Raw genomic sequence first — 25436 nt, 5'->3', positions numbered from 1 at the left:
TTTCTGCAATGACACATGTCGAGGGATGATGATAAAACACTTGTATAAAAAGTATGCTTTTAGGACGTTTCTAATGACAACCTAATTTGATGTTTAAAACAATACAAGTACTATTATTATAATAAATTAGTATAATTTATCATAAAATTAGTATAATAAAATTAGTATAATTAGTATAATATTAGTATAATAAAATACCATTATTATTCTCATTTACACTGAAGGGCACACCCTTCAGGGAAGTCACATGGTTAATAACTGGCAGAACCAGGATTTGATTCTAACACAGAGTCCAGGGGTTAGTAAACTATGGCTCATGGACCAGATCTGGTCTGTCACCTGTTTTTACAAAGAGTGTTGTTTTTTTTTTTTTTTATTTTTTTTTTTTTCAACGTTTATTTATTTTTGGGACAGAGAGAGACAGAGCATGAACGGGGGAGGGGCAGAGAGAGAGGGAGACACAGAATCGGAAACAGGCTCCAGGCTCCGAGCCATCAGCCCAGAGCCTGACGCGGGGCTCGAACTCACGGACCGCGAGATCGTGACCTGGCTGAAGTCGGACGCTTAACCGACTGCGCCACCCAGGCGCCCCACAAAGAGTGTTTTAATAGAACACAACCATGCCCTTTGGTGACATCCTTTCTGTGGCTGCTTTCGTGGCACAAAGGCAGAGTACAGTGCTTGAGACAGAGACCCTGAGGCCCGCAAAGCCTAAAATATTTACAGTGACTCTTTGCAGGAAGTCTGCTGAGCGAGGGCTAAGCCAGCCTCTGGACCACCTGTAAGGGAAGGCAGACCCTCTCTCCAACGCTGGCCTTGAGCCTCATCGCAGGGAGTGGGGACCCAGAAGCGGGAGGAAGGAACCATAATCCTGGATCCGCTCTATAGTGAGAGGAGGTCCTGGAGAATCACTGAGCAGCACAGGGGGTTCTAATATGCTTATTTCTCTATAAGCTCCCTGCTTCATTCCCAAAACCTGACACAGGGCCCAAAGGTATGGAGATAAGCCCCACAGACAGGAGGCACTGTTTGTTCTACTCATTGCTGGAAACTTATTATTGAACAAATGAACAGATATATAACTTGTGTTTGTGAATCAGGAACTACGTGTACTTTATTTGAAGACAAACATAGATCAGCTTAAAGACCCACAGATATACTTTCCATAAACACTGGGGCCAAGGTTCTGGCTTGTTTTGACTTTCGGGCAGATAAAGTGCTTGAGGGGGACAATGTGTTACAGAATCAGGTCATTTCCAACCATCTTGGGATTTCTTTGGCTCCTAAAAGCTTTCCCCACTGATCATTCTGTTTGCCAGAATTCTAGAATCAGCGATACATTAAAAACATTTCCCCCCACGTTATTGGATAAATACTAATGCGGTAGTAGAACTGTAAATGCTCATTTGTTTGCGTTTTTCCTCCATCAGATTGGATGGCTTTTGGTTTTTGGAAGAGGATTTGAAAACCACACGTAGTTAACTCTTTCCAGAAAACAGAGCTGGTCATGGAAAGAATCACCCTGCGGACTAGACGGTACACAATGCCACCGAGTCCTGCCGATTCCTGAAAGGATTAGTCATCATGCTGTCTTTTCCCCAGTCATGATTCACCACTGAACTTCAAATTAAACATTTCAGCTGAATCATACTGTTACCAGAGGGTGGCAAAGTATCTCAGATCTCTGAAAGAGCGGGTGGAGGAGAAAAGGATTCAGATGCTGGAAAGCCAGTCAGGATGGCAAGTACGTGGAGAGACACGTACAAAGAAAGGGAGTCTGCAGACGCCAGGAAGCAGTCATACCATGGCTGGGGGTGGAGAGGGAGGAAGTGGGGTGGGCATTAGAGGAAGTTCCCCAAATTGCACTTGGTGCAGGTGGCACCCTGCTTGGGAATGCTGGCTGTCACCTAGAACTGCTCAAATGTGGACACGGCCCTTCTGCCTTGGCACGCGGCTTCCCAACAGCTGGATCCGGGGGAAATAATGCCAGTTTCACACTGACAGACCTCAACAGAACACCGTTACACGATAACTCCTGTCTGAAATCAGATCTGGATATTGTTTTTTTTTAAATTTTTTTTTTTCAACGTTTATTTATTTTTGGGACAGAGAGAGACAGAGCATGAACGGGGGAGGGGCAGAGAGAGAGGGAGACACAGAATTAGAAACAGGCTCCAGGCTCTGAGCCATCAGCCCAGAGCCTGACGCGGGGCTCGAACTCACGGACCGCGAGATCATGACCTGGCTGAAGTCGGACGCTTAACCGACTGCGCCACCCAGGCGCCCCTGGATATTGTTTTTAAAATACAACACAACAGTTGGTTGAGGGTCCGACTTCGGTTGAGGTCATGATCTCGCGGTTCATGAGTTCGAGCCCCGCGTCGGGCTCTGCGCTGACGGCTCGGAGCCTGGAGCCTGCTTCGGATCCTGTGTCTCCCTCTCTCTCTGCCCCTCCCCCCTGGCTCGTGCTCTCTCTTCTCTCTCAAAAACAAATATAATATTTTGTTATAATTATATAATTTTATATAATTTTATAAACTATAAGTATCTTAAAAATACAACACAACAGTTGTCATAAAATTCTCAGCATCTTCTTGACACCGCTATTGAGTGGCTTTACTGCCTGGTCGCCTGCAACTCTCAGTAAAACGAGCTCATGCAGTTCCAGTTAAGTCTAAGGAAGCTGAGAGATGTTTAAAGAAGAAGCCAGAACGCAGCTCACGTGGGTGCTCTGGGCACAGAAGTCTGTAAGCTGGACGGCAGAGGCTCTGGCCCTCTGTTGCACTTGGCCTTGGGCTCGCAGAACTCCGGTGCAAAGTGCACTGCCGGGAGGGAGAAGAGCGACCGGCATGACACATGTGGCCTCTAACTGGCTTCTAGAGAGAAATGCAATTCTGGCCTCGAGCCCTCACACCCGGCCCCTTGTGATTTTTGAGTTTGGAACTCTGACCTTTATAAAAAGCTACACTCACTGCCCAGAAAAACAGGAAGGTTACTCGCCAGGAAGCCAAGGAAATGAAGCATAAAAAGTGGGTCAATATTTCTCTGTCAGTAAAGCCAAGTCTTGGGTATTTCCAAGAGAGACGCCATCATGATGCCTCAGTACTGTTCTGCCCTCAACTGCATCCTACACCAGCAGATCCTGACCCGTTGATTGCTGATGATCTACACCTATAGCTTGAACGTCAGCAAGGCTCCGTTCAGCTTTTCGGCTCTTTCCCTGCCTGAGACGTAGGAGTAGTGCCCGCACTCGGCAGCCCAGAAGTCTCTGGAAGGATTCAGCCCTCACAGAGGCGGTGTGATGCTGGGGATGGGGCTCCTGTCCTCGGCTCGGGGGAGGGGAGGGGCGGAGTGAAGGTGGGAGTAGTTGATGCAGCAAGTGAAGGAAAAAATAAATAGAAAAACAGCTATGCCTGGCATAGATGCTGGAAGCTACCCCAAGCCTTACCCATCTCTGCACTTGAATGCCTCTAAGTATTACAAGGTCCCTTCGCAAAGAACTTCATTATAAATAAACATAAACATATGTTATAAATTAATTATATATTATACTTATAAATAAAAATAAATATATATATGTGTGTGTATATATATATGTCCCCCTATATTTTTTAGGAGCAGGATTACAAGCTGATTTCCACTGGCTGAATTTTACCTGTGTTTACACCAATAGATGTGTGTTTGACCTACACCAAGCTGAGTTTTAATGAGCTGCCAATATTAAAAGAAGTCAGAAGATGTCGTATCAAACCATCTGGATTCTTGGCTTCTCTTGAAGAACCAGAAGGTCTGGTGGCCAGAAGGTCCCTCATTTGTGTATGGCAGCAGTCAACGGGTGCTGAGTAACAGCGGCCACCTTTAGACCCAGTCCACACCCTACTGTCTGTCACCAGTCCTGAGGCCTGCTGTCCCTTGCCATGGACTGCTGTTTCTTGCCGTTGACTTATACCATGTATGACTCCCTCATCCTTCTGAGGGCATCCGGGCTCAGCCCTGACCTTAAGCATTTGCCATCAGCATCCACTTCAACCAAGTACCAGCGTGATAGAAGCACTCTGAACATTTTTATGTCCCTAGGAATTCATTCTACCTCCATATGATCTACGTGTTTCTTTAGTGCAAACTTTTACTTGAGAGAAGGGAATGACGGAGGGAGGAAAAGAAAACCATCTGCACCTCATTAGTGTCAGTATTTTCAGTAACAGTTCAAGTATCTGTACACCTCTGTGTCTGTGTGTGTGTGTGTGTGTGTGTGTGTGTGTGTGTTTCTTCACGGTACGGGAATTTCCGGGAATCCTAATTAGCCTGAAGAAGAGAAAGGTTCAAAAAGGAATGAACCAGTTACACAGACTGGTATGGTTACTGTAAGAATGCCTCAAACAGCCAAAGTGCAGGTGATTAGAGGAAACAGAAAAGATTAAAAGCTGTGACCTGGAAAGTAAGGCAGGTGCTTAGAGAAAAGAGCGTTCGTTAAGAGCGGAGGTGTCTGGAAAGTGAAGAGAAGTACAGACAGAGAGGAGAAGAGAAAGAGGGAAGTGAGGAGGAGAGGGAGAGCACAGCAGGACAGGGAGACGAGACAGATGAATCTGGGACGGAAGGCAAACACAGACCCTCACTGGGAAGGAGACAACGAGCTGGCCTTTTCTAAAGGTCTGGAGCAAAAATGAAGGTGCTGGCTTCATAGCTTAATCACACCCAAACCACCGCCCGAGCTAATGCCAGAGTGTCCCCCTGCCATTTGGAGAAGCACAGTCCTTCTTTCCAGGAGAACACTGCACTTGGAACACTGCCTGTCTCCCCACGGATGTGCCAGCCAATTTCTTATGCAGAAATCACCCGTGCTTATTTCTGGGATAGTTCTGGTCTCTGTTCTCTAAAATGATAATCAGGCCTAGAATGTGAACACAGCTTGCCAAGGAAGGCGATTAGGCGGCATTTCTGTTCTTAAATATGGAAAAAGACGAACACTTAAGTTGCTTTTTGTCTTCCAGCGGTGTGACCACAAACCCTGGCCCTGCCTGAGGTCAAGCTTTCCAAAGGAAAGGCAGTTCTCGCCATTTCATTGATGTCCTCACCTCGAATTTCTGCCTCAGCTCCACGTTTCCTTCTTCATCTCCTTCTGGAATGGGTACGTTGTAGTACTCACCTTCTTCTTGGTTAAGCAACTTGTACCTTCGGGAGACACGGAGGGAAGGAGAGTTAGGAATGCCACATTTGGGCCGCTACGGATTCAGCAACATCTCTCCTTCCACCTCTAGACCAGCTGTTTCTGAAATGCATCCTGTGGGGAGACCACAGCCAGATAACCTCACAGTCAATGGTCATTTCAGGCCAAAGCCAGTTTGCTGAATCTCTAAGGGCTCTCGCATTTAGAGACTATTAACCTTTGGATGACACAGACATATACAACCTTGGGCATCCTTACCATCCACTGGCCGGTATCTTCATCAGCTCCGAGACTCCAAAGGAAAGGGATCCCATGAAATCGTTCCTTGTGGTTCGATCCCAGTCCCAGATTTCTACGGACAGCCTTCGGTCTTTGTCAGAAGGTTTCAATTTGCTACAAGAGAGCACACGTGCACACGCACAAGGTTATGTAGGCCGTCACTTCCTGGGAGATGCCACATGCTCATGATAGGAGTCTGACATTCAAACAACAATAGCATATTCAATTCTCTTCCTGTGGCTCCCCACTGCCAACAGAGTACCAGGCCATGGCAGTCAAAGCTCCGGACTAGCAGTTAGCAAACTAGGACCCACAGGCCAAATCTGGCCCACAGCTTGTTTTTGTAAATAAAGTTTTATTGGAAAACAGCCATGACAATTTGTGTATATATCGTCTATGAATGCTTTTGATTTGAGAACAGCAGAGTTGTGTGGTTGCAACAGAGACTGTATGACCCATGAAGTCTAAGATATTCACTATCCGGCCCTTTATAGACCAAAGCTCGTCAACCTCTGTTCTACACAAAAGAGCTCCCTTTGGCGTTGTCCACACATAAACCTCTTCCCGTGTGTCCTAGTCTATAAGGTCTGTCACTTGCTTGTGCTCGGCTGCAGGCAGTGCCTTCTCTCAACCCTGACGGTTTTATGCCTCCTCCCGCTGCCTCCTTCCTTCTTTCTCCTTCTACCATCTCTGCCTCTGAAATCCGGGCACTCCTTTAAACCCCGTTTTAAACGTCACCTCCTCCAAGAAGTCTTCCCTGTTGAAAGGTGAGGATGATTTTTCCATTTTAGTGGTGACAGCATGTGACTCCTGTATTCCAGGTTTTAACAATTATTATTTAAATTCTCACCTTCCCCTAAACCTCCAAAGAACTTAAGTCCATCAAGAGGCGGACCCACTTTATACTTTTATACACTGTGTGTTTAACATGAAAGTATTTTTTGTACAGGGTAGGTTCTGATGCTATTTGGGGCCTGCATTACGTAACCCCCGATAAACCAAATTACCATCCACCAAACAGCGGTGACAGCAGCGACCTCTTAGCAGTGGTCTGAGATAGTCTCAGTAATGGAGCCATGTTTAAAGGCATTTACAACAGGCCCGCCTCGTTACCTCTCACAGTGAGGTGGGCAGCTCTGTGATGCGTAGGGAGGGAATTCAATCAAGAGGGGAAGACAAAACTTACAACGTGAAGGACTCATTCCACTGGGGGTTCAGTGTGGAGCGGATGGTTTTGGTTTTCTGCTTGCTCTCGTTCTTGGGATCAGGAATGAGTTTCAGCTTCACGTAAGGATCTGAAAGCCCATTTGGATCCATAGGAATTAGATTTTTTGCATCTCGTACTGTGGAGAGAAAAGGGAAAAAAAAAAAACACATCAAATGTTATAAAAAGAGAACTGACCTGTATTGCCCAGTGTCCTGTGTCTGGACCAAGCTGAGTGACAGAGACCTCAAGATGGTGTTTAAAGGGAGAGGAGGGGAGGACCAAAAGCCTCTGATCCTCAATATGAGAAAAGCTTCCCGCTGTCATTGCTGCCAGAGATAATGGGCATCACGCAGGCCCTGCGGTCCTGCCCTCAGACTCCGTTATCAGCCTGGACCAACAGCACTCGTGACCCTTGCGCACCTCCTATTAGAGACGCAGCAGCCTGGGTCCCTCCCCAAAGCCGCTGAAACAGAATCTGTGTTTAAACAAGACCCCCAGGTGCTATTTGCAGCCCTTCTCCGGAACCGGTGCGTGCCCTGCCCCCGCACAACCAGCCAACCCAGTGCACGGCACTGCGTCACACTTGAGCTTCTAAAAGGGTTCACCTCTTTGCTTTGTAAAGGGCCACCGATTTCCAACCTGGCTACACGTTGGAATCTCTTGGGAAGGGGTTCAAAAATCCCAGTGCTCACAACTAAGCCAGAAGCTCCGAGGGGTGTGGGCCACATTTTGAAAAGCTCCCCAGGTGATACTATTGTGCAGCAGCAGAAAGAGCTAGGGGCACATACAGCTGTGATACAGAACACACCCCACACGTGTGCTCTGCCTTGTTATGTGACGTGCACAGCGTGTCCACAGACCAGCGGCACCTGGGACATCAGCTGTGTGCCCATCAGATGTGTGGAATCTGTCATTTGGGCCCCACCCCCAAATTCCCAATTCAGAATTCTCATTTTAACAAGACCCCCAGATGATTCCAATGCGCATCCTAGACCAAGAAGCACCCACATGGGAATCCAAAATAATGAGGAGCAAAGGCCATTTCATCCACAGAGGGAGGCATGCTCAGAGATGCAGCTAGCAGGGGTTTATTACCTCTGGGAACGGGTGAAGCCACTGCATGTAAATGAGACAGGTCATTATCTATTGCTACGATAAGAAGGGACAAAAGCCTGAGCCTGCCTATCCCAAATGTCTTCCTCACCATCTTCCAAAGGCATCTTCCCCAGCATGGCTGAAACTTCCCATCATCAGGGTCCCTAATTAGCCAGACACCTTGAGGACACATGTAAACTGGGACTGGGCTCTGAAGCCCAGTGGCTCTCCCAGCGTGGCCCCTAGACCGTCAGCATCAGCATCACTGACTGAGTCAGGACGCTAGGGGCAGGTGCAGTGATCTGTGTTCACCAAGCTTCCCAATTCTGATGCATGGGAGTATTGGGGAAACACTGTTCTTGTCTAGTACTGATGATCAGTTTAGCTTGGCTATTAAAAGCAAGTCCTTAGAAGAATTTTAGAAGAAGGTGCTAGAGTTAACAGCGGGCAGATATAGAGCAAGGCATAGGGGATGCTAAAGATGCTGGGTCCCCGGACATTGCCCCAAGAGAAGTCACAGACTAGCATTGCCCATTACCAGCCTGGGGACACACTGAGTGCCCACGCCTGCTGGCCAATAGCCTTACATCCTCCTTGTCTGGAAGCCTTTGCACGGGCAGGCGACAAATAGGACCATTATTCAAATGGTCTGAGTGGGGGGAGTGGACTGGCTCAGATCAACTAGCCACAGAGAAGCCAGGCCTATGTTCCTCTATTCCTATATTCACTTATGCTTTCCAAGCATTTCCCCCTCATAAGATGATATCTAACTTTATCCACCTGGGGGTGGATAGAACATAGAAGCAAGCAGGCTCATCAGATCTGCTTTCAAATCCTGCCTCCCTCATGGACTCCCAAGCACCGGAAAACAGAAGTTCCTGAGTCTCTGCTGCTTCACCTAGAAAAATGAAGAGGGGCTCACTCTCTGTGGTACGGGATTGGTGGGGGAAGTAAATGCAATGACGTATGTAAAGTGCTTTATACAGCTAGTGGCTTAGAAAATGGAGGCGGGGGGAAGGCACTAGGATGGGAGTGTTTACCATGCCTAGTCCCCAGTGCCCACAGTTTCAAAATCTTCAGTGGGGCAGAAGGTCTCCAGGGGATCTGGCTGCCTGAGATTTCCCTCAAGCTCATGCAGAAGGTCTTTCAGTGCATGGCAGAAGACCCAGTCTCCTAAAACAGCAACCCAAGGATCACAAAAGATGAAAAGTATGAGCATAAACATAGGGCTCTCCCATAAGGAATGGGAAGGGGCCAAAGGTCTCTCTCCAATTAAGCACTGGGATGAGAATCAGATACTTTTTAAAAGGCAGCTAAAGCCCCAGAACGTCTAACACTGAGGCTACATCTCAGCGCAACTAATGAGGAACCACAGAGGCTGCTAAGAGTGTTGCCAGTTACAGAATGATTACGGGCGCTGCTTTTTTCATCCTCAATTTCTAGTCCTGACAGCCAGCCCACACAACATCATTTAAGGTGGATCTCTTCTGAATGGTGATGAGTTACAGTCTTAATGGGATTTAAAGCTGTGGGCTTCCCACTGAGATCCTATGATTGAAGTGGAAAATAAAGAGAGTTATCAATTCCAAATGTCATCGAAGTAGACGCTGGGTCCAAATTTCAATTTCCCATTGCAGTGGAGAGTAGCCTGCCTGATGTGCGGCTGACTCACCACACACCAGGGCATCCGAGTCAGGACTGGGAGTAGATGACTTGGGGTCCCCATCAGCTCAGAATGTGGGCTCTGGGGACAGGCTGCCTGCCTGCCTTTGAATTCTGGCTCTGCCGCTTGGTGGCTGTATAACCCTGGGCAAGATATTTAAGGTCTCAGTGCCTCAGTTTCTTCATCTGGAGCATGGCAAACCGCTCCCCACCCCCCGGCCCCGGCGCTGGGAAAGATTATAGAAGTTCATACATGCAAAGTGCTCAGAACAGTGATAGGTGCACAGTAACAGCCCAATGCTGAGAAGCAGCGCTGGAGGGGGGTCATCAACAGGAGTAGGTGTGGGCAAGTTAGGGAGGAGAAAAGAAGAGCCAAATGAGGGAGGCAGTGGATGTGAGGGGTGAGAGGCAGGAGAAGGAAGAAGACGCAATCAAGATGCAGGGTCAGAGGGTGGTGGGGACGCTGCCCTCTGCGCAGGTGTGGACGGTGGCTAGGTACACCAGGGTGGTGGTTCAACACCCCAGCTGTGATGTTTCTGCCATATACTTGATGCCCATACCCCCCGGAGTCCCACTTAACCGGTCCAGACTGAGGCCAGGCATTAGCATCTTAGAGGCTTCTCAGGAAGCCATTCAATGCACCTGGCAGTGGTTCTCAGAGCGTGGTCCCTTGACCCATGTCACTGGCATCTCTTGAGAACTCAGTACATTATTCACATTAAAAAGAAATCATAGGGGCGCCCGGGTGGCTCAGTCGGTTAAGTGTCTGACTTCAGCTCACGTCCTGAGCTCACGGTCTGTGAGTTTGAGCCCCACGTCAGGCTCTGTGCTGACAGCTCAGAGCCTGGAGCCTGCTTCAGATCCGGTGTCTTCCTCTCTCTCGCAAAAATAAATAAACATTAAAAAAATATAACAGAATAAAAATGAACAAAAAACAATACACTCACTTTTTAACACTCAGCATTTAAAAATGAAACGTATCACGATGGTAAATGGAAAACCAAGATTGTCTGCTATCGGGAGAAAGGAACCATAAAAATAAATAACAATGAACATCGAACAGAGTTCCTTACTTCCAGCGGACACAGGTGCCCCTGAGGCCTGATGTTGGTGCCGAAGGGGAAATTAACGAGGGTTGAGCGTTAGGGATATTCCAGCCCTGGATGGAGCCCCACACCTTACAACCAAGAAGGAAGGGAAACCGGAAGAGGAATAACTTTCTCACCATGGTAACTGAAATCTTTCTTATATCAGCTCAGCACCTTCAGAAATCATCTCAAGTACGAGCCAAAGTCCTAGCCCGCCAGGGGCTCTGCCCCACGCGTGGGATGCGTGCCGTCAGAGGCACAAAGGAAGGGCAGCATTTCACAGCAGGTCCAAGAACAGACCCAGCTCAGGTCCCGTGGCTCATTTCTTGCCTCTCATCTTGCACAACATCCACACTGTTTTGACCGCAGGAAAAAAAAAAAAAAGAAACACCTGCTACTGTGTAAACTACTGAGAATGAGGCTCTTTGGGGGTCAAGTGCTATCACGTCAATGCAAGTTCTGAGAGGTCACTGGTCTCTAGACACAGCGACACAGAAGCAACACATCCTTTACCCACTCATGGCTGCAGCACTAACCCAACTGGGCCCAGAGCCCCGTGGACGGCACGCGGTAGGAGCGCCCCCCCCGCCCCCCCCCAGTGTCTGTGGTTGTTCTGCAGCTTCTGTGAGAAGGACACGTCCACTCAAGAAATATGTCTGTGCCATGGCACTGGCCATTTCAGAACCATTATTTGTTCTCTAATTCCAGAACTTGAATAGAAATACAGAGTATGAGTTCTATTACCATCTTTCGGCTTGAGATGCTGGTTTTCATTTTTATTAAAGAATCTGCTGTCAAGCCCAGCATTAAGAAAAACCAGCCGTGGTGGCGGGGTGGGGGGTGGGGGGGCGCCTGGGTAGCTCCCAGTTGGCTAAGTGTCCAACTCTTGATTTTGGCTCCGGTCAAGATCTCATGGTTCGTGAGTTCAAGCCCTGCACTGGGCTCCACACTGGCCATGCAGAGCCTGCTTGGGATTCTCTCTCCCTCTCTCTCTGCCCCTCTTCCTGTCTCTCTCTCTCAAAATAAATAAACTTAAGAAAGAGAGAAAAACCAGCCTGGGTTAAGAGGTTATATAATTTCCCGATTATGTAAGGTATCATTTCTGGACAAAACCCATTCAAATAAGATTATGAAGACTGAAAAGCACCTCCACGGGCCTCAGAGATACGTGATCTAGATGGCTGGGCAAGTCCAGGACATGTGAGTTTTGAGTTAAGTGTTCGGGCATATGAGCCGGCTCGTCAAGAGCTCAGAGGCGGCCTTACCCAGACTGGGAATCTACATCAAAGGCACATTCTGGTAGATGGAACAGCTAACACTTGGGAATGAAGCCAGGGGTTTGCCAAAGGCCTGCCTGATGCAGGGGATGTAGAGGTGGCCGCCATGCTTTCTCAGGGAGAGGCAAGCCATCCCCACAAACAATGGAAGTCAGGTGAGTGTCTAATGTGCATCTGAGGATATATAATGACGGTCAGGCTCACTTCACTTGGAAAGAGGCTGCAGACAGCAGCTGACTTCTTCTCAAGGGGCCACTATAACACGGCATCTACCAGCGTGGGCAGCTGGGTTCGAATCCTTGCTCTACCTCTTTTTAGCTGTATGACTTCAGGCAACTTACCCCACTCATCAGTTTGTTCATCTGTACGACAGGAACAACAGTGCCTATTTCATAGGGTCGTTGTGAAGATTAAGGGAGTTGATATTTGTAAAGCATTTAGAAGGCAATCTGGAACAAATGGAGTGTCACAGAAGCATTTGCCATCATTACTAATGATCACATTAATACGTGTTTGCTATCTTTATCATCATTGCGCAGGCCTCCTGTCTGGTCTAGGAGGCAGGGCTGCTTTCTCAGGGTAAAGAAATCTGGTATGTTAAAAGGACAGTTCATACAGTACTGGAATTTCCAGACCTCAGGGTTAGGCCAGGGTTCAACAGTCAGCTCCTAGTTGTTCTAAAATAGCTTGGGATTAAAAAAAAAAAAAAAAAATCAGTGCAATCTTTGATCCATTCAAAGAATGGTCCAGATGGTCTCTTGATCCGGGGAATGTATGTAGCATAAATTATCGAGTCTAATAACAACACCCGGAACTCACCACCTAACATAAAGCTAGAGGGCCAACACCATGGAAGCTATCTGCTGTTTTCTCCCCACCTCCCCCCTGACTCCCTGTGGCTTTTCAACCTCACTCTGAGGCTGCCTTAGGGCACTCTGTCTAGGCACAGAGCTCACAGAGGCTCTGGAGGATTCATGCACAACATACGCTGAAAGCTTCATGGAGGACACAGCTATGACCCCTTTGCTCACAGACTGGACTTGTCTTCACTGACCCACAGTAATCCTGCTCAACAGAGTTCAAATCTGTACGGGAACGTTGTTCGGCGAGGCACAGAATAGTCAAGTGCCTCCAAATTCAAGGACAACGTGGCCCTTCAAATGGTATGTTTTGCTTTAGAAAATAATTCTCTATTTTTAGTGTCTTTTTCCCTCTCTCTGTGAGCATCCTTGCTCATGGCTTCTGTTTAAAAAGCCAACAGTAAGGACAAAGGCTCAAAACAAGGACTTGCTGCAAAAGTCAGGACTGTTCAGTGCGTGCTGACCTCGTGACCCTCCCCCTCCCCCTCCCCCTCCACCCTTGCTCCACGGCAAAAACAAGAATAAACAACATGTTATAATCCTACCCCACATCGTGCAAAAGCAAAAAATAAGTTTTCTGACGCTACAGAAAAACAAAACCATACAAACTCTTCTTTGTGTGAAGTTACCAACAGCAAAAGCAATGAGAATGCAAAAATGTTGGGGGTGGGGTGGGGTCGGGGGACAGGCAAGTGTGGAAAATGAATGACGCAGTGTAGTGTCTGTGGTCAAAAGAACCTGGTGTCATTGAACATCAGGCCATAAGAGTGATGGGAGCTTCCCAAATTCATGAGTGGTATCTTCCAGCAAACCCAGAGAATTTTGATAATTATTACACAGCCATAGCACCTTCTTTCAAAGAAGTTTTAAGACCCAGCATTTCTTACAAAGATATGATCAAAGGTGAACAGAAGTTTAATGCCAGAGAGTCTCTCTTATAAGGACATAAGTGATCACATAGATTCCGAATCATCTCCCTATCTCAAGATTCTGCACACCCTTCACATCTGCAAACACTCTTTTTTTCCCCCCCAAATAAGCTCATATTGATAGATTCCAGAGGTTAGGACCAGATACCTCTGCACAGTCACTATTCGGCCCAGCATGGGTATCATTCAGGAGTTCCTTTTTGCGGGGGGGTGGGGGAGAGGGGCGGTGGGGTTGAAAACGATCTGGACTTAGGGGTGACGGCTGCACAACCTTGTTGAATATGCTGGCAACCACTAAATTGTACACTTTAAAAGGGTGAATTTTATGGTATACGAATTCTATTTCAACAAAAAGAAGGACAGATTTATGGCCACATTTCCAGCTGCCTTACTACACCTGCTCACCTAACCTTCACAGCTCTCCTGTGAAGTCACGACTCAGATGCCCATTTTCGAGAGGAGGGCACTGAGGACACCAGGATGTTAAGGAACTTGCTCGAGGTCGGTTATTTAGTAAGTGATGGAGTCAAGAGTGCAAAGGGGTCTTGAGTCTGGGGCTTGAGCGCTGCTCTCTATTCGGCCCCTGCATTCAGGTACAGGTGTTAGTGCAGAACAGGACAGCAAACTTCTATAAAGGAACAGATCCTAAATACTCTAGGCTTTGCAGGCCACAAAGCCCCCGTCACCACTGCTCAAGCCTGCTGGCATAGCGGAAAAGGAGCCACAGGTAATATGTAAACAAATGAACACACTGTGTTCCAATATAACTTCATTTAGAAAACACAGGCTGAGGGCCACATCCGCCCTCAAGCCACAGTTTACTGATCCCTGACACAGAACCGACACCTCTGCACCGTCTCAACCACACGCCGAAGGGAAAGCGACGTGGGAAAGAAGGTCTACTTCCGGTAAAGACTCTGCTTCCTTCCCGTTCCTTCTGCCTTAACCTGAGCCTCTTGAACTCTGAATTTGTCCTAAAGCTTGAGAGGGGTCCCGGGCTGGAGTTGAGGAGGGGCTGTGTCTCCCACCAGGAACGACGTGGGTCATCGTTCTTGGTCATTGTCCCCTCCTGTCTCAGAACACCCGGAAGCCAGCGTCTCTCAGGCGTACTTGCGCGTGCTTTCTTCTCCTCCAGGCGCACGGAGCTTCTCTGGTGGAGCAGTCTGCCGTCCTAGGCAAACCTGACTCGCCGCCTCCTTCCTGGAGCATCCGATCTGGCCGTGACCTGCTGCAAATGGCCAACCCTACCTTGTTCGTGCCCTTCAGCCTGTTCCACACCTCGGCTCCACCCGGGGACCAGGTGCAAGTGGCGAGCCCGATAAGGCATCGGTGGGGCCATGTTTTAACTATGCAACAGCTGCTGGGAAATTGGAATTAAAAAAAAAATTTTTTTTAATGTTTTTTTTGAGAGAGAGAGAGAGAGACAAAGTGTGAGTGGGGGAGGAGCAGAGTGAGAGGGAGACACAGAATCCGAAGCAGGGTCCAGGCTCTGAGCCATCAGCACAGAGCCTGACGTGGGGCCCGAACCCACGAACCGTGAGATCATGACCTGAGCCGAAGTTGGATGCTTAACCGACTGAGCCACCCAGGCACCCTGGAAATTGGAATTTCAAAGGAATGTGTACCCGGGAGCAGTGGGATGCCCAGAAGCCTATCTGTTAAAGGAGAGCTGGGCACGGGAGAGGCCCCTTGGCTTTATTAATCTAGCTGTAGCCAAGGGCTTGTCCTGATGACAGAGTTACTCTCCTGACAGCCTAGGTGCTCAGTTCAGGAGCATCTCAAGTAGCTGACAGGCTGGATCAGATAGAAAAAGGGGAAAAACCCTCACCCTACTAGCTCGGAACGATGCTGAAGTTCAGTCACATCACCAGGTTCTCGTGTTTCCTCTAGATTACGCTTTCCCGGTCACATTACTAGGAAGGACACCCTGTTCTCAAGGTTTGTTTTCGCCTGGACTTGGGGCCTCTCCTGCCGATGTTGCAAGGGAGAAAACCGCGTCTGAGAAGCTGCCAGTTTCCTCACGTTGTTACAAGTCAGTTCGGCACCAGAAGCCAGAACGGCTTGGCACACGTTGATGGGAAACCGGTGGGGTGACAGATTGCTTCCGGAACAGGATTTACCGAACGCCCTTCCCACGAGATGTGTCGGGGGTGGCCAAGCTGTCTAGCAATAGGCAAGGTTCCGGGCTTAGGGGCTCTGAGTCGGAACCTCTCAAACCAGGCAGATCGACAGGCCCTGGCACAGGTGCAGCACGTCACAGGTAACAGAGGGCAAGTCAGAGCTGGCAAGGCCGTAGGCCATCAGGCTGGCACAGGAGGATCACCACAGAGGAAGGGCCCTGGGCAACTTCTGAGAGCAACAGCTCCCGAGTCACATTCCTGCTGCGCACGGGTTTTAACCGAGGGGCAGACAGGTCCACCCTAAAACTCGGGTTACAGATTCTTTATTCTCTTGAAGCCATAAGCCCCGTTAGGGCACTATCACGGTTTTTATGGCCGGCTTAGGGCAGCGATGCACTTGAGCTGAGGACTTTTTTGCTGCATGCCTTAAAAGCCCTGTTCTCTAAGGGTGGAGGGATCTCCCTCCTTTCTCCATGCCCTTCCAGAACTTGCATGCATGGGACAGGCGGCATGTCTCTTGGTGGATTCCCTGCTTTGGCTGGGGATGGAAGAGGTCCGGGGACTGGGGGAGGTCCTGGAAATGGGGAGTGAAAACTGGCCGAGAACTGCGGGACAGGAGGTGCTGGTAAGGTGGTCTGTCCGTGGCCATGGCTGCCGTGGTGAATTTTCTCCACTGGCATGAACGTCGGTGCCAGGACTGTGAACCGTTAAGCTCAGGCTGGCAAAAGGAAGTAACTTCCAACGGGCACCAATATGGACTGGATAGGACAGATGAGACCTGATCATGGTGGCGACCCCACATGTCACCACTGTGCATCAGACTGATTCTACAGAATCACTGAGCCAGAAGAAACGAAATGCCACATTATCCTCCCACAAACAAGACAGAACTGAGAGATTTTCAATCATCGCTTGAGTGACACCGTATTTTTGAGGCTTCCAAGTAGAGAAAAGATGCCAACAGCCTGTGTTCTTGATCACTTACTTTAATATTTCTTCACAAACTTTAGAGATGCTCCATACTCTGGTCCATTCGCCTGGTGCCTGGTGCCATGACTCAGGAGCTGGCATCGGTTCTGACTGGCTATGTTATTTCACCGTACCCGACCTACCACACCTAGTACATACATAACCCAAAAGGCCCCTTCCACGCCAATGAGGCCAGTCTCCCCGCCATTAGTTAATTTAACGCCCTACAGCCTAGCATAGCACCTGGTACATGCTCGGTGACTGTTGGCTCAATGTGTGACTCTCCATGCCACCCCTGTCCTGTGCTTCTGGGGCCATGCTGCCCCATCCTGAGCCACCTGGAGCACACACTGCCATCTATCCCGGTTCTACTCGTCCCTGTCTTGGCACAAGACTCCTCTTCTCTGATCTCCCACTCTATGGCTGCCTCAGGCCACCAGAATCTCATCTCTACAGACCGACGGCAACTTGAGGGCAGGGGCCGCGTCCTATCTTACTGGGTAACTCCCCCCCGGGTCAGCACAGCACAGGGCAAGGCAAAACCCATGAGTGCCCAATGGATTCTTGTTATTTGGCTGAAAAGCTAACACAGACAGGAAAGCGTGCACTTGTGTTTTGGTTGCAGTACAAAAAGCGTCCATTTGGAGGGACTCTCAGACAAGGAAAAACCTAGCAGGCCAAAAGAAGTCACACACTTAAAAAAAAAAAAAAAATGTTAGATGCTTTGAAGAAAGCGTCATTGAATCCAAAAAGACTAGAGGGTATATAACATAGCTTCAACTTTCAGGGAAAAACACAGGAAAACATAGCAGAGAGGGCCATTTACTCTTAGGGAAAAGGATGATGTAGAACTTCTCAAGGTTTCAGAAATAAAATGCAAAGGTGTCATCAACGACGGTGAATGACTTTGGACCGAGTAACCACGGATTGTGACCCTCTGAACAAAATGGAGTCTTGGAGTCGCTCAGTTTGGCCCATTTGTACTAGATTATGCTGTGTCCAGTCTGCCGACACCATCTGTGTTGAATCTTACAGAATTCAAATTTTGATCTCTTTCCTGTTAAGGAGATACGACCCATACTTTTTTGTAATATTTGCTCCTGTATTGACAAAGACATAAAAAAATAAGACACACTCAAAATACACCTGCTTGGCATCCCTGTCCTTCTACATATAACCCACACATAAATCTGGATTCAGGGACATATGTAGTCTCACATTTTAGGACCTATTTATTTTATGTTCTGTTTCATTGATAAGACACCATTGTGTGGTGATAAGGACGTAATTTCTGTCCCTGTTAATACAATGGCCATTGATACGCCAGAAAACATGAGTCAGCAACTCTTCAATCAAAGTGTCACTGGAATAAAACTTACAAAAGAGAATTTGGAGGATTAGGGTCTGAGATGAGAAAGTAACACTTTGGTCCTTGGGAAAAGATCATAAATATTTCACTATTTTTTCTCTTATAGTTAATGGACAATAAAAATTTCTGTTCAAGTTCTATAACCTTGATGTTCTGAAAGGAATGGAATATGGTTGCGAGGAACATAGTATTTTCCAGGTTATGGGAGGCTGAAATGGTTTTGCACAAACATAGGAAGATTTTAAGAAATATTTTTTTCCTCATGAAAGTGATACACTCATTGTACACAAATTTTAAATATGTAAATATATGTATATATTTCTTAAAGTTCATTTATTTTGAGAGACAGAGCGAGCAGGGGAGGAGCAGACAGAGAGGGATAGAGGGAATCCCAAGCAGGCTCCGTGCTGCCAGCACAGAGCCTGACATGATGCTTGATCCCACAAATGGTGAGATCATGACCCGAGCTGAGATCAAGAGTTGGACACTCAACCGACTGAGCCACCCAGGCACCCTTACATAAAAGTACAAAGAGGGAAATTTAAGTCACCTATACTTCTGCTGTAAGAGAGAACCAATTTTGGCATATTAGTGTATTTACTGCCAGGCCCTTTATTCGGCATGTAGCTCCACTGAAATATTTATTTATTTAGTTTTTACAGAATTCACATCTATGAACCCAGTTTTAGATCCTGCCTTTATAACAAGGCATGCTTTGAAAACATTTTAAATGCCTAACATCCTGCCTTATGTCATAATTTCTTTAATCAGTTCCCTGTTTGGGGCTATCTGTGTAGTTTAAAATTCACCTCTGTAAATAACATAGCAACTGATCTTCATGCACAAATATTCATCTGCATTTCTCATGTTTTTCCTCAGGACACATTCTTAGGAGTGAAATCAAAGAATACAAAATCATTCAAGACTCTCGACATGGATCACCAAATTACTCCCCCAAAAGTTCTACCAAAGTCTTGCCAAGGGTATGAGTAAAGTAAAAACAAAACAAAACAAAAAACAAAACAGAACAAAACAAAACAAAACACAAAAGAACCTCTCCAAAAAAGCAGCGTAATTCTGGCTTCGTTGATTGCTTTTCAGGTTGAAATTCTTGTTTGTTCACTCCCCATCTGGTTATTTTGGTCATTGCTATTTCTTTTTCTTTGACTCAACTCCTTGCTCAAGTTCCTACAGGGCGTCAAATTATTTTCTCACTGGGTCAGAAGAGCTCCTTAGACCTCAGTGAATGATAACAGCTCTTGTCCTATTTGCTGCAAACTGCATTTAGCTTTCATTCGCGATGTTTCTAAAAACACAAGGACTTGGGGCGCCTGGGTGGTGCAGTCGGTTAAGCATCCGACTTCAGCCAGGTCACGATCTCGCGGTACGGGAGTTCGAGCCCCGCGTCAGGCTCTGGGCTGATGGCTCAGAGCCTGGAGCCTGTTTCCGATTCTGTGTCTCCCTCTCTCTCTGCCCCTCCCCCGTTCATGCTCTGTCTCTCTCTGTCCCAAAAATAAATAAACGTTGAAAAAAAAATTTAAAAACACAAGGACTTAAGTTTTTAGACAGTTAACTCTGTCAAACATTTCCCTTTTTATTTCTCCTATTTCTTTTATGTTCAGGAAATCCTTACCCTGACATTAGCTAAATACTCACTTACATTTTCCTTTATTATTTTTTGGGTGTGTGCAATTTTTAAATTCATTTGAAATTCATTTTGGTGTGCAGTGTGAGGCGAGATCGAATTTATTTTTTCTTCCAAATGTTTAGACATTTGTGGAATCAGGCTCATCTTCTCTACTGGGTCGATTGGCTGTGGTTTGTTTATATTAGGCCACTGACTGCATCCTACAGGACTTTGTTAATTCTTTCCACAAGCCTATGCTTTACGTTGTTCCAGATTTCCCCCATGTTTTGAAAGAAAGCCTTTCCACCCAGGTGGGTAGGGCAATTCCATTTCAGCTGCTTGTTGCCCTTCATCTAGTAAAGCTCTGTCTGTTGTGTACTCTTAGGTTTGTGAATCATTCTGCTTTAGGTTGATGCGGTTCAGGACGTGCCACCCCAGAAGAGGACACTTCGGCATACTGAATATTTAAAAAAAATTCTTTTTTTTTTAACGTTTATTCAGTTTTTGAGACAGAGAGAGACAGAGCACGAGTGAAGGAGACACAGAATCCGAAGCAGGCACCGGGTTCTGAGCTGTCAGTGCAGAGCCCAACGTGGGGCTCCAACTCACAATCCGTTGAGATCACGACCAGAGCCAACATCAAGAGTCAGATGCTTAACTGACTGAGCTACCCAGGTGTCCCAAGTATGTTCAACTGATTTTAAAGTTTACTACTTGTCCTCATGTATCAGGACTACCCCATTTCGGAACTTTGAAGTTTACTTCGCCTCGTAGTCCTGTTTGGCTTGCCTTTAAGTGGCTTTCAAGAAAGGCACATGGGGGATGCATGGTCTGAGCCCTTACATATCTGACAATAGGCTGTGTAAATGGCAATTTGGCCGGGTGAGAAATTCTGGCACAACCAACTTTGTTTCTCCGAGCTCTGTAAGTGATGCTTCCTTTCCTCCTCAAATTAAGTCCTGTGTACAATGAGAAGTCTGATCCCAACTTGGTTTTTGTTTCCTTCTCTGTAACCTATATATCCTGGAGGGAAGGCATTTGTTTGCTTTGTGATTAAGAATGTTCTAGAATGGATGAATCGCTAAATTCTACACCTGAACTAATAGTACGCAGTATGTTCACTAACTGGAATTTAAATACTTACCAAAAAAAAGAATGTTCTGGAATGTTTCTAGCTGTAGACTTCCCTCCATTACTTTTGCTGGGATAGAGTTCATTCTGTTTAGTTTGAATGCTCCATATATTTGTACCTATCGTATGGAATTATCGCTTCCTGTGTCCATTTTTTGTTCTTTCATCCTTGGGACGAACACAATGATTCTCAAGTCGTCTCCTGTTCTGAGTCTTCCATTTGGTATTATCCTCTCTTTACCATCATTTTGTCCTTTTGCCTGCATTCTGAAAGAGCTCCTCAGGATTCTTCCGGAGCACTCATCTGATTTTCTACAGGGCCACCCTGGTTCTTTACTAGTCCATCATGATTTTAATCATGTTCCTGCAATTTAAGCCCGTTTGCAGGCATTTCTTGCCCACCTGACTTCATCTTGTCTGCCTCCTTGTATATCCTGATGTCATTAAAAACAAAAAACAAAAAAAAAACAAAAAAACAAAGTCTCATCCTCTTTACGTTTCAACCTTTTTGCTGAAAGGGCTTCCTGTTTCCTGGAGATGCTGTATTCTCGCATTCTACGCAAGTTTATACAGAGCTTTCGCAAATGATGTTTTGTAGTCCTTGCCCCCTCAGCAATTCATCTTTAAATATGTTCTCCACAATACTCCCTTTCCTTTATTCCTCAATATATATTTTAAATGGGTTATGTATTACGTGTATGTTTTCCTTCTTTATTCATTTGCAAAGCGAGTAAAGCTATATCCGGAGGGATACATGAGGGAAGCTATATCCAGACTTGGTGTTTGCCAAAGGACACTATGTTTAGACTCCCCATTGGCTCTGTCCACTGTCTACTTGGATACTTGTGAGTTCTCTTCCCTCAAAACTAGCCTGGCACTCAGGGCGCCTGGGTGGCTCAGTCAGCTGAACGTCCAACTTCAGCTCAGGTCACGATCTCACGGTTTGAGAGTTTGAGCCCCGCATCGGGCTCTCTGCTGTCAGCAGAGTCCACTTTCGATCCTCAGTCCTCCTCTCTCTGCCCCTGACCCCACTCACACACTCTCACAAAAATCAATAAAACATTACAGAACAAACAAACAAACAACTAGCCTGGCACTCAAACGGATGCGCTGGACCTAGGTGAGGTCACATCCCTGTCACAGTGCAGGACAATCACACACACGCTGAGTCAATGGCGTCCGTTTGACGGACATTCAGGTTCTTCCTACCCCCACATGCGTCCACACGTGTGTGCTTCACACACGGGGCCCACGACCCTCAGGGACATAATCCACCAAGATCAGTCCTTTCCTATGGCCAATCCTTTTTTCTTTCGGAAGTTATGCTGTGTGGGATGATAAGAGAGAACAGGATTTGGGCTCCCTGAAATCAAAGGGCTGCCTGCCAGGTTTTTTTTTTTTTTTTTTTTTTTTGGCTGCCGAAGGCCCTGTTTCTCTGAGCAAAGGGGAGACATAAAGAATCTTCCTGCTTTTCTTCAGGAGCACAGGGCTTTGCTGTGTGTCATACACCAAGGATGGCCAGACCATGGATACATTTGTTGTTGTTGTTGTTTTTAATGCAGCCCCACGAGGCTAATAGTCAGGAGAAACTCCTCTAAGACTGAAGCAGTTTGTCGGTCTCAGCTATGGGTTTCTGGCTTTTGCTAGGTCTTTCTAACATTTCAGAGGGACACAAGAGAAACCGTGTTTCAGCTGGGTGCCTTAATTCGATGTAGAGATGTACTCATTCCTTAGGTGGATCTTTGAATTCCACTGTTCCTAGAAAGCCCGGTGAACAGGAAGAGGAGGAAATTCCTCTCGGTTTGAATCTAAGCTGCCGACCATCGTTTCTCCTGGCAAACACTTCACTCCTGCTTCCATGCTGCCACCTTGTCACTCTGTGGGTGGCTTTTCAATGTGCTGGCACACTGGGGTCTGTCCTTTACAGGCCAAGGCTACGTCTGATCAACTCCATTCTCCATCATCTCGTCGGCCATTTCACCTCCAGCTTTAATGTTACGAAAATTTCAGACGCTCCAGACAGAACCTGAAGGCAGAGGTCAGGGGGAAGCACAGGGCAAGGAGGAGGGTCCGTCTCCAGCCTGCTCAGCTCACCGCTCACTTTCTTGGGAGGTCTGTAGGGGAGCACGCCATCTGTCTGGAAAGCAATGGGGTCGGCTGGCCTAGGAAGTCTCTAAGATTCCTTCCACTTGGAGCATCACTGTCTGCAAACTGACGTTCACAGCGCGCATTTACGCTCTGTTTTCAGGGTATCACCTATGTCCCAAGTTCTACGTTCCTAGTCTGGATACTGATTAGGTTGTGAAAGGTCCTTCATCCTAGAAGTAACTCCTAACTTCGGAGGATCACAGGAGGCCTTGGAGAAGAGGATGGCTGTAGCTGCCCTCCCTCCCAGAACGCAGATACAAAATTCCGCATGTTAACTTTGGGGGTCTCCCTGACGCCCTGCAGCTGGCGTGGGGCTGATGGGGGGAGAGCCACAGATCAGAAGCTAAGCACTTGCTGTAAGGTAAACGCTGCTGCTCAACCACTTGGAGTTACTTCATACAGATCGTCTGAAAGACGGGGAATTCAGGTTTCGGGGCAGACGCTTCTGCAAAGAATTAAGATAAAGGGAAGCCACAGTGAAGTGATCCCCCTCCCTCGGGGACAAAGAGTTGAGGGAAAGGAGTCTTCTTTGGGGATGAACGAACTCCAGGCTCCATCAATACTGGATTGCAGCAGAGCTTGGCAAAATCGGCCCCAGGAGATAGAGGGATCCTAGGCATGTAAGACCAGTCTGTGTCCAGCAGGACTGAATTCAAGTGAGAGAGCAGGGGCGTCGAGGCGGACATCTGAGTGTCTGTGAGACTGGCCCAGGGAGAAGCTTCTGGGTGTTTCCCTTCAAGGACTTTTGGCCCCAGAAGCACAGCTGCCTCTATCTCGGGATAAATGTGAAATCTTAGCCTGATGCCCTCAAACGTCTATCTAATTCCATCATAATTCCATGTTCACTTGGCAGAGTTCTGAGTCCCCTGAGGTCTGTTTACAGGGAAGGAAGGCATTAATTACCCCAGCGGATTTCTGCTATTTGTGGTCTATGGGACAGTGCTATACAGGGTAATCAATAAAATGGGTTCATTATGACTCGCTTTCTTGGGTATCTTGACTACAGAGGCTGCTCTGATCAAGCAAGCAGACACAGGGTTGGCTTTATTTCTCTCTGTAAAATGATGGCGTCTGAGAGGACTACGTTGGATTTGTTCTCTAGGTGCCTGGCTGCCTCTGAACGGTAACAAGAGTGAATCTCGGGGCTCAAAAAACGGAAGGGCCAGAGTTATTAGCTGTTATTACCTGCCTTGAGATGCTACCACATTTCCACATGACCGTCTGCTTTATGTAATCGGGTGCTCTGGTTTTAATAACTTACTCCCAACACATTCCAAACATACAGACATTTTTTTTTTTTTTTTTGGTTTTAGTTTTAAGTAAACCTAACCTACTATAAAACTAGCACTTGAAATACCCAGAGCTGCAGCTCTCCAATGTTACTGCGTCTAAGAATCACCTCGGGAGAACTCATTAACCACAGAGGTTTGCAGTTTCCACTGTTGGAGAAGTGGGTTCAGGATGTCTGAGGTGGGAGAGTCATCTGCATACGGAACAGAACCCTGCTTTGAGAAACGTGGCACGGAGATGTGTTTACAGACCCACTGGACTGACGTTAATCAGTCACAGAGGGTAGTCGGCCCACCGAGAGCCCCGCCTCCCCACCTGCCATTCCTACACTCAGCCCCAATCCAAGCACTGCTCCTTCTCTCGGGGCCTCTCCGATCTGCAGGGTGTGGAGGGCAGGCTCTGAATCAACACTCACGCGAGCGATCCATCAACTGCCACCAAGAACATTTCGGTCATGTTTTCAAGGAAACTCCCAGGACACAGAACAGAAACGTTCTTCCAGGACTCAAGTTCTAGCTCTGCCTCATCACCGGGCAGATCCCCGAAACCCCCTGAGCCTCCATTTCTTCATCTGTAGGCTGGAGAGAAGAGTCTCACTCAATAGGAACTATAATACTAAACGTGATTATGCAAGTAAAACCACCAGCACGGTGTCTGGCACAAAATAAGTAGCAACTTTTAACTACTCTTATCATCAGGGCGCCTGGGTGGCTCAGTTGGTTAAGCGTCCAACTTCAGCTCAGGTCGCAATCTTACGGTTGGTGAGTTCGAGCCCCACGTCTGTGCTGACAGGAGAGAGCCCGCTTCGGATCCTCTGCTCCCCCCCCCAGCTCATTCTCTGTCTCTCTCTCTCCAAATAAACTTAAAAAAACAAAACAAAACTATTCTTGTCATCAGTGTCATCCAGGAAAAAACCAGCCATCCCACGGACACTGAGACTTACTAAGTGCCAGGCACCCTTGTAAGTGGGGGGATTCTGCCGAGTAAACAAGTAAAACAAAAAAACAAGTGAACGTAAGGGTCCTGGGTGCATGGGAGCAACACTGCAGGGGGAGAAAACTTTCCATCCGCAGAGGGAGCATATAAAACTGGGATGGATCTGACCTTGGGAAGGCTGCTCCTGGGCTCACGGCCGGACTGCGAGCCCCAGGGCACGAGACTTTCCGGTTCTGGGTCTCACTGACAGAGCTTTTGTCCATACTAACCTTCAGACACCCG

General features: G+C 47.3%; 1 protein-coding gene across 3 annotated transcripts in view; it reads right to left on the bottom strand.

Annotated features, from left to right (window-relative positions):
• PRKCA (protein kinase C alpha) overlaps nucleotides 1-25436 on the bottom strand; it is a 400385-nt gene that overhangs the window by 84060 nt on the left and 290889 nt on the right. For all 3 annotated transcript variants that reach the window (XM_047081548.1, XM_047081550.1, XM_047081549.1), the window contains 3 exons: nucleotides 6633-6789; nucleotides 5426-5560; nucleotides 5076-5172 (listed from right to left, as the gene is read on the bottom strand). In XM_047081548.1, coding sequence (XP_046937504.1) covers nucleotides 5076-5172; nucleotides 5426-5560; nucleotides 6633-6789 — 389 coding nt within the window. The remainder of the gene's footprint in view (nucleotides 1-5075; nucleotides 5173-5425; nucleotides 5561-6632; nucleotides 6790-25436) is intronic.

This window comes from Lynx rufus, unplaced genomic scaffold (assembly GCF_022079265.1).
Source record: "Lynx rufus isolate CCGP_SWC_20201006 ecotype Redwood Valley unplaced genomic scaffold, mLynRuf1.p SCAF_18, whole genome shotgun sequence".
NCBI lineage: Eukaryota > Metazoa > Chordata > Mammalia > Carnivora > Felidae > Lynx > Lynx rufus.
This window is presented reverse-complemented; position numbering and strand designations above follow the sequence as displayed.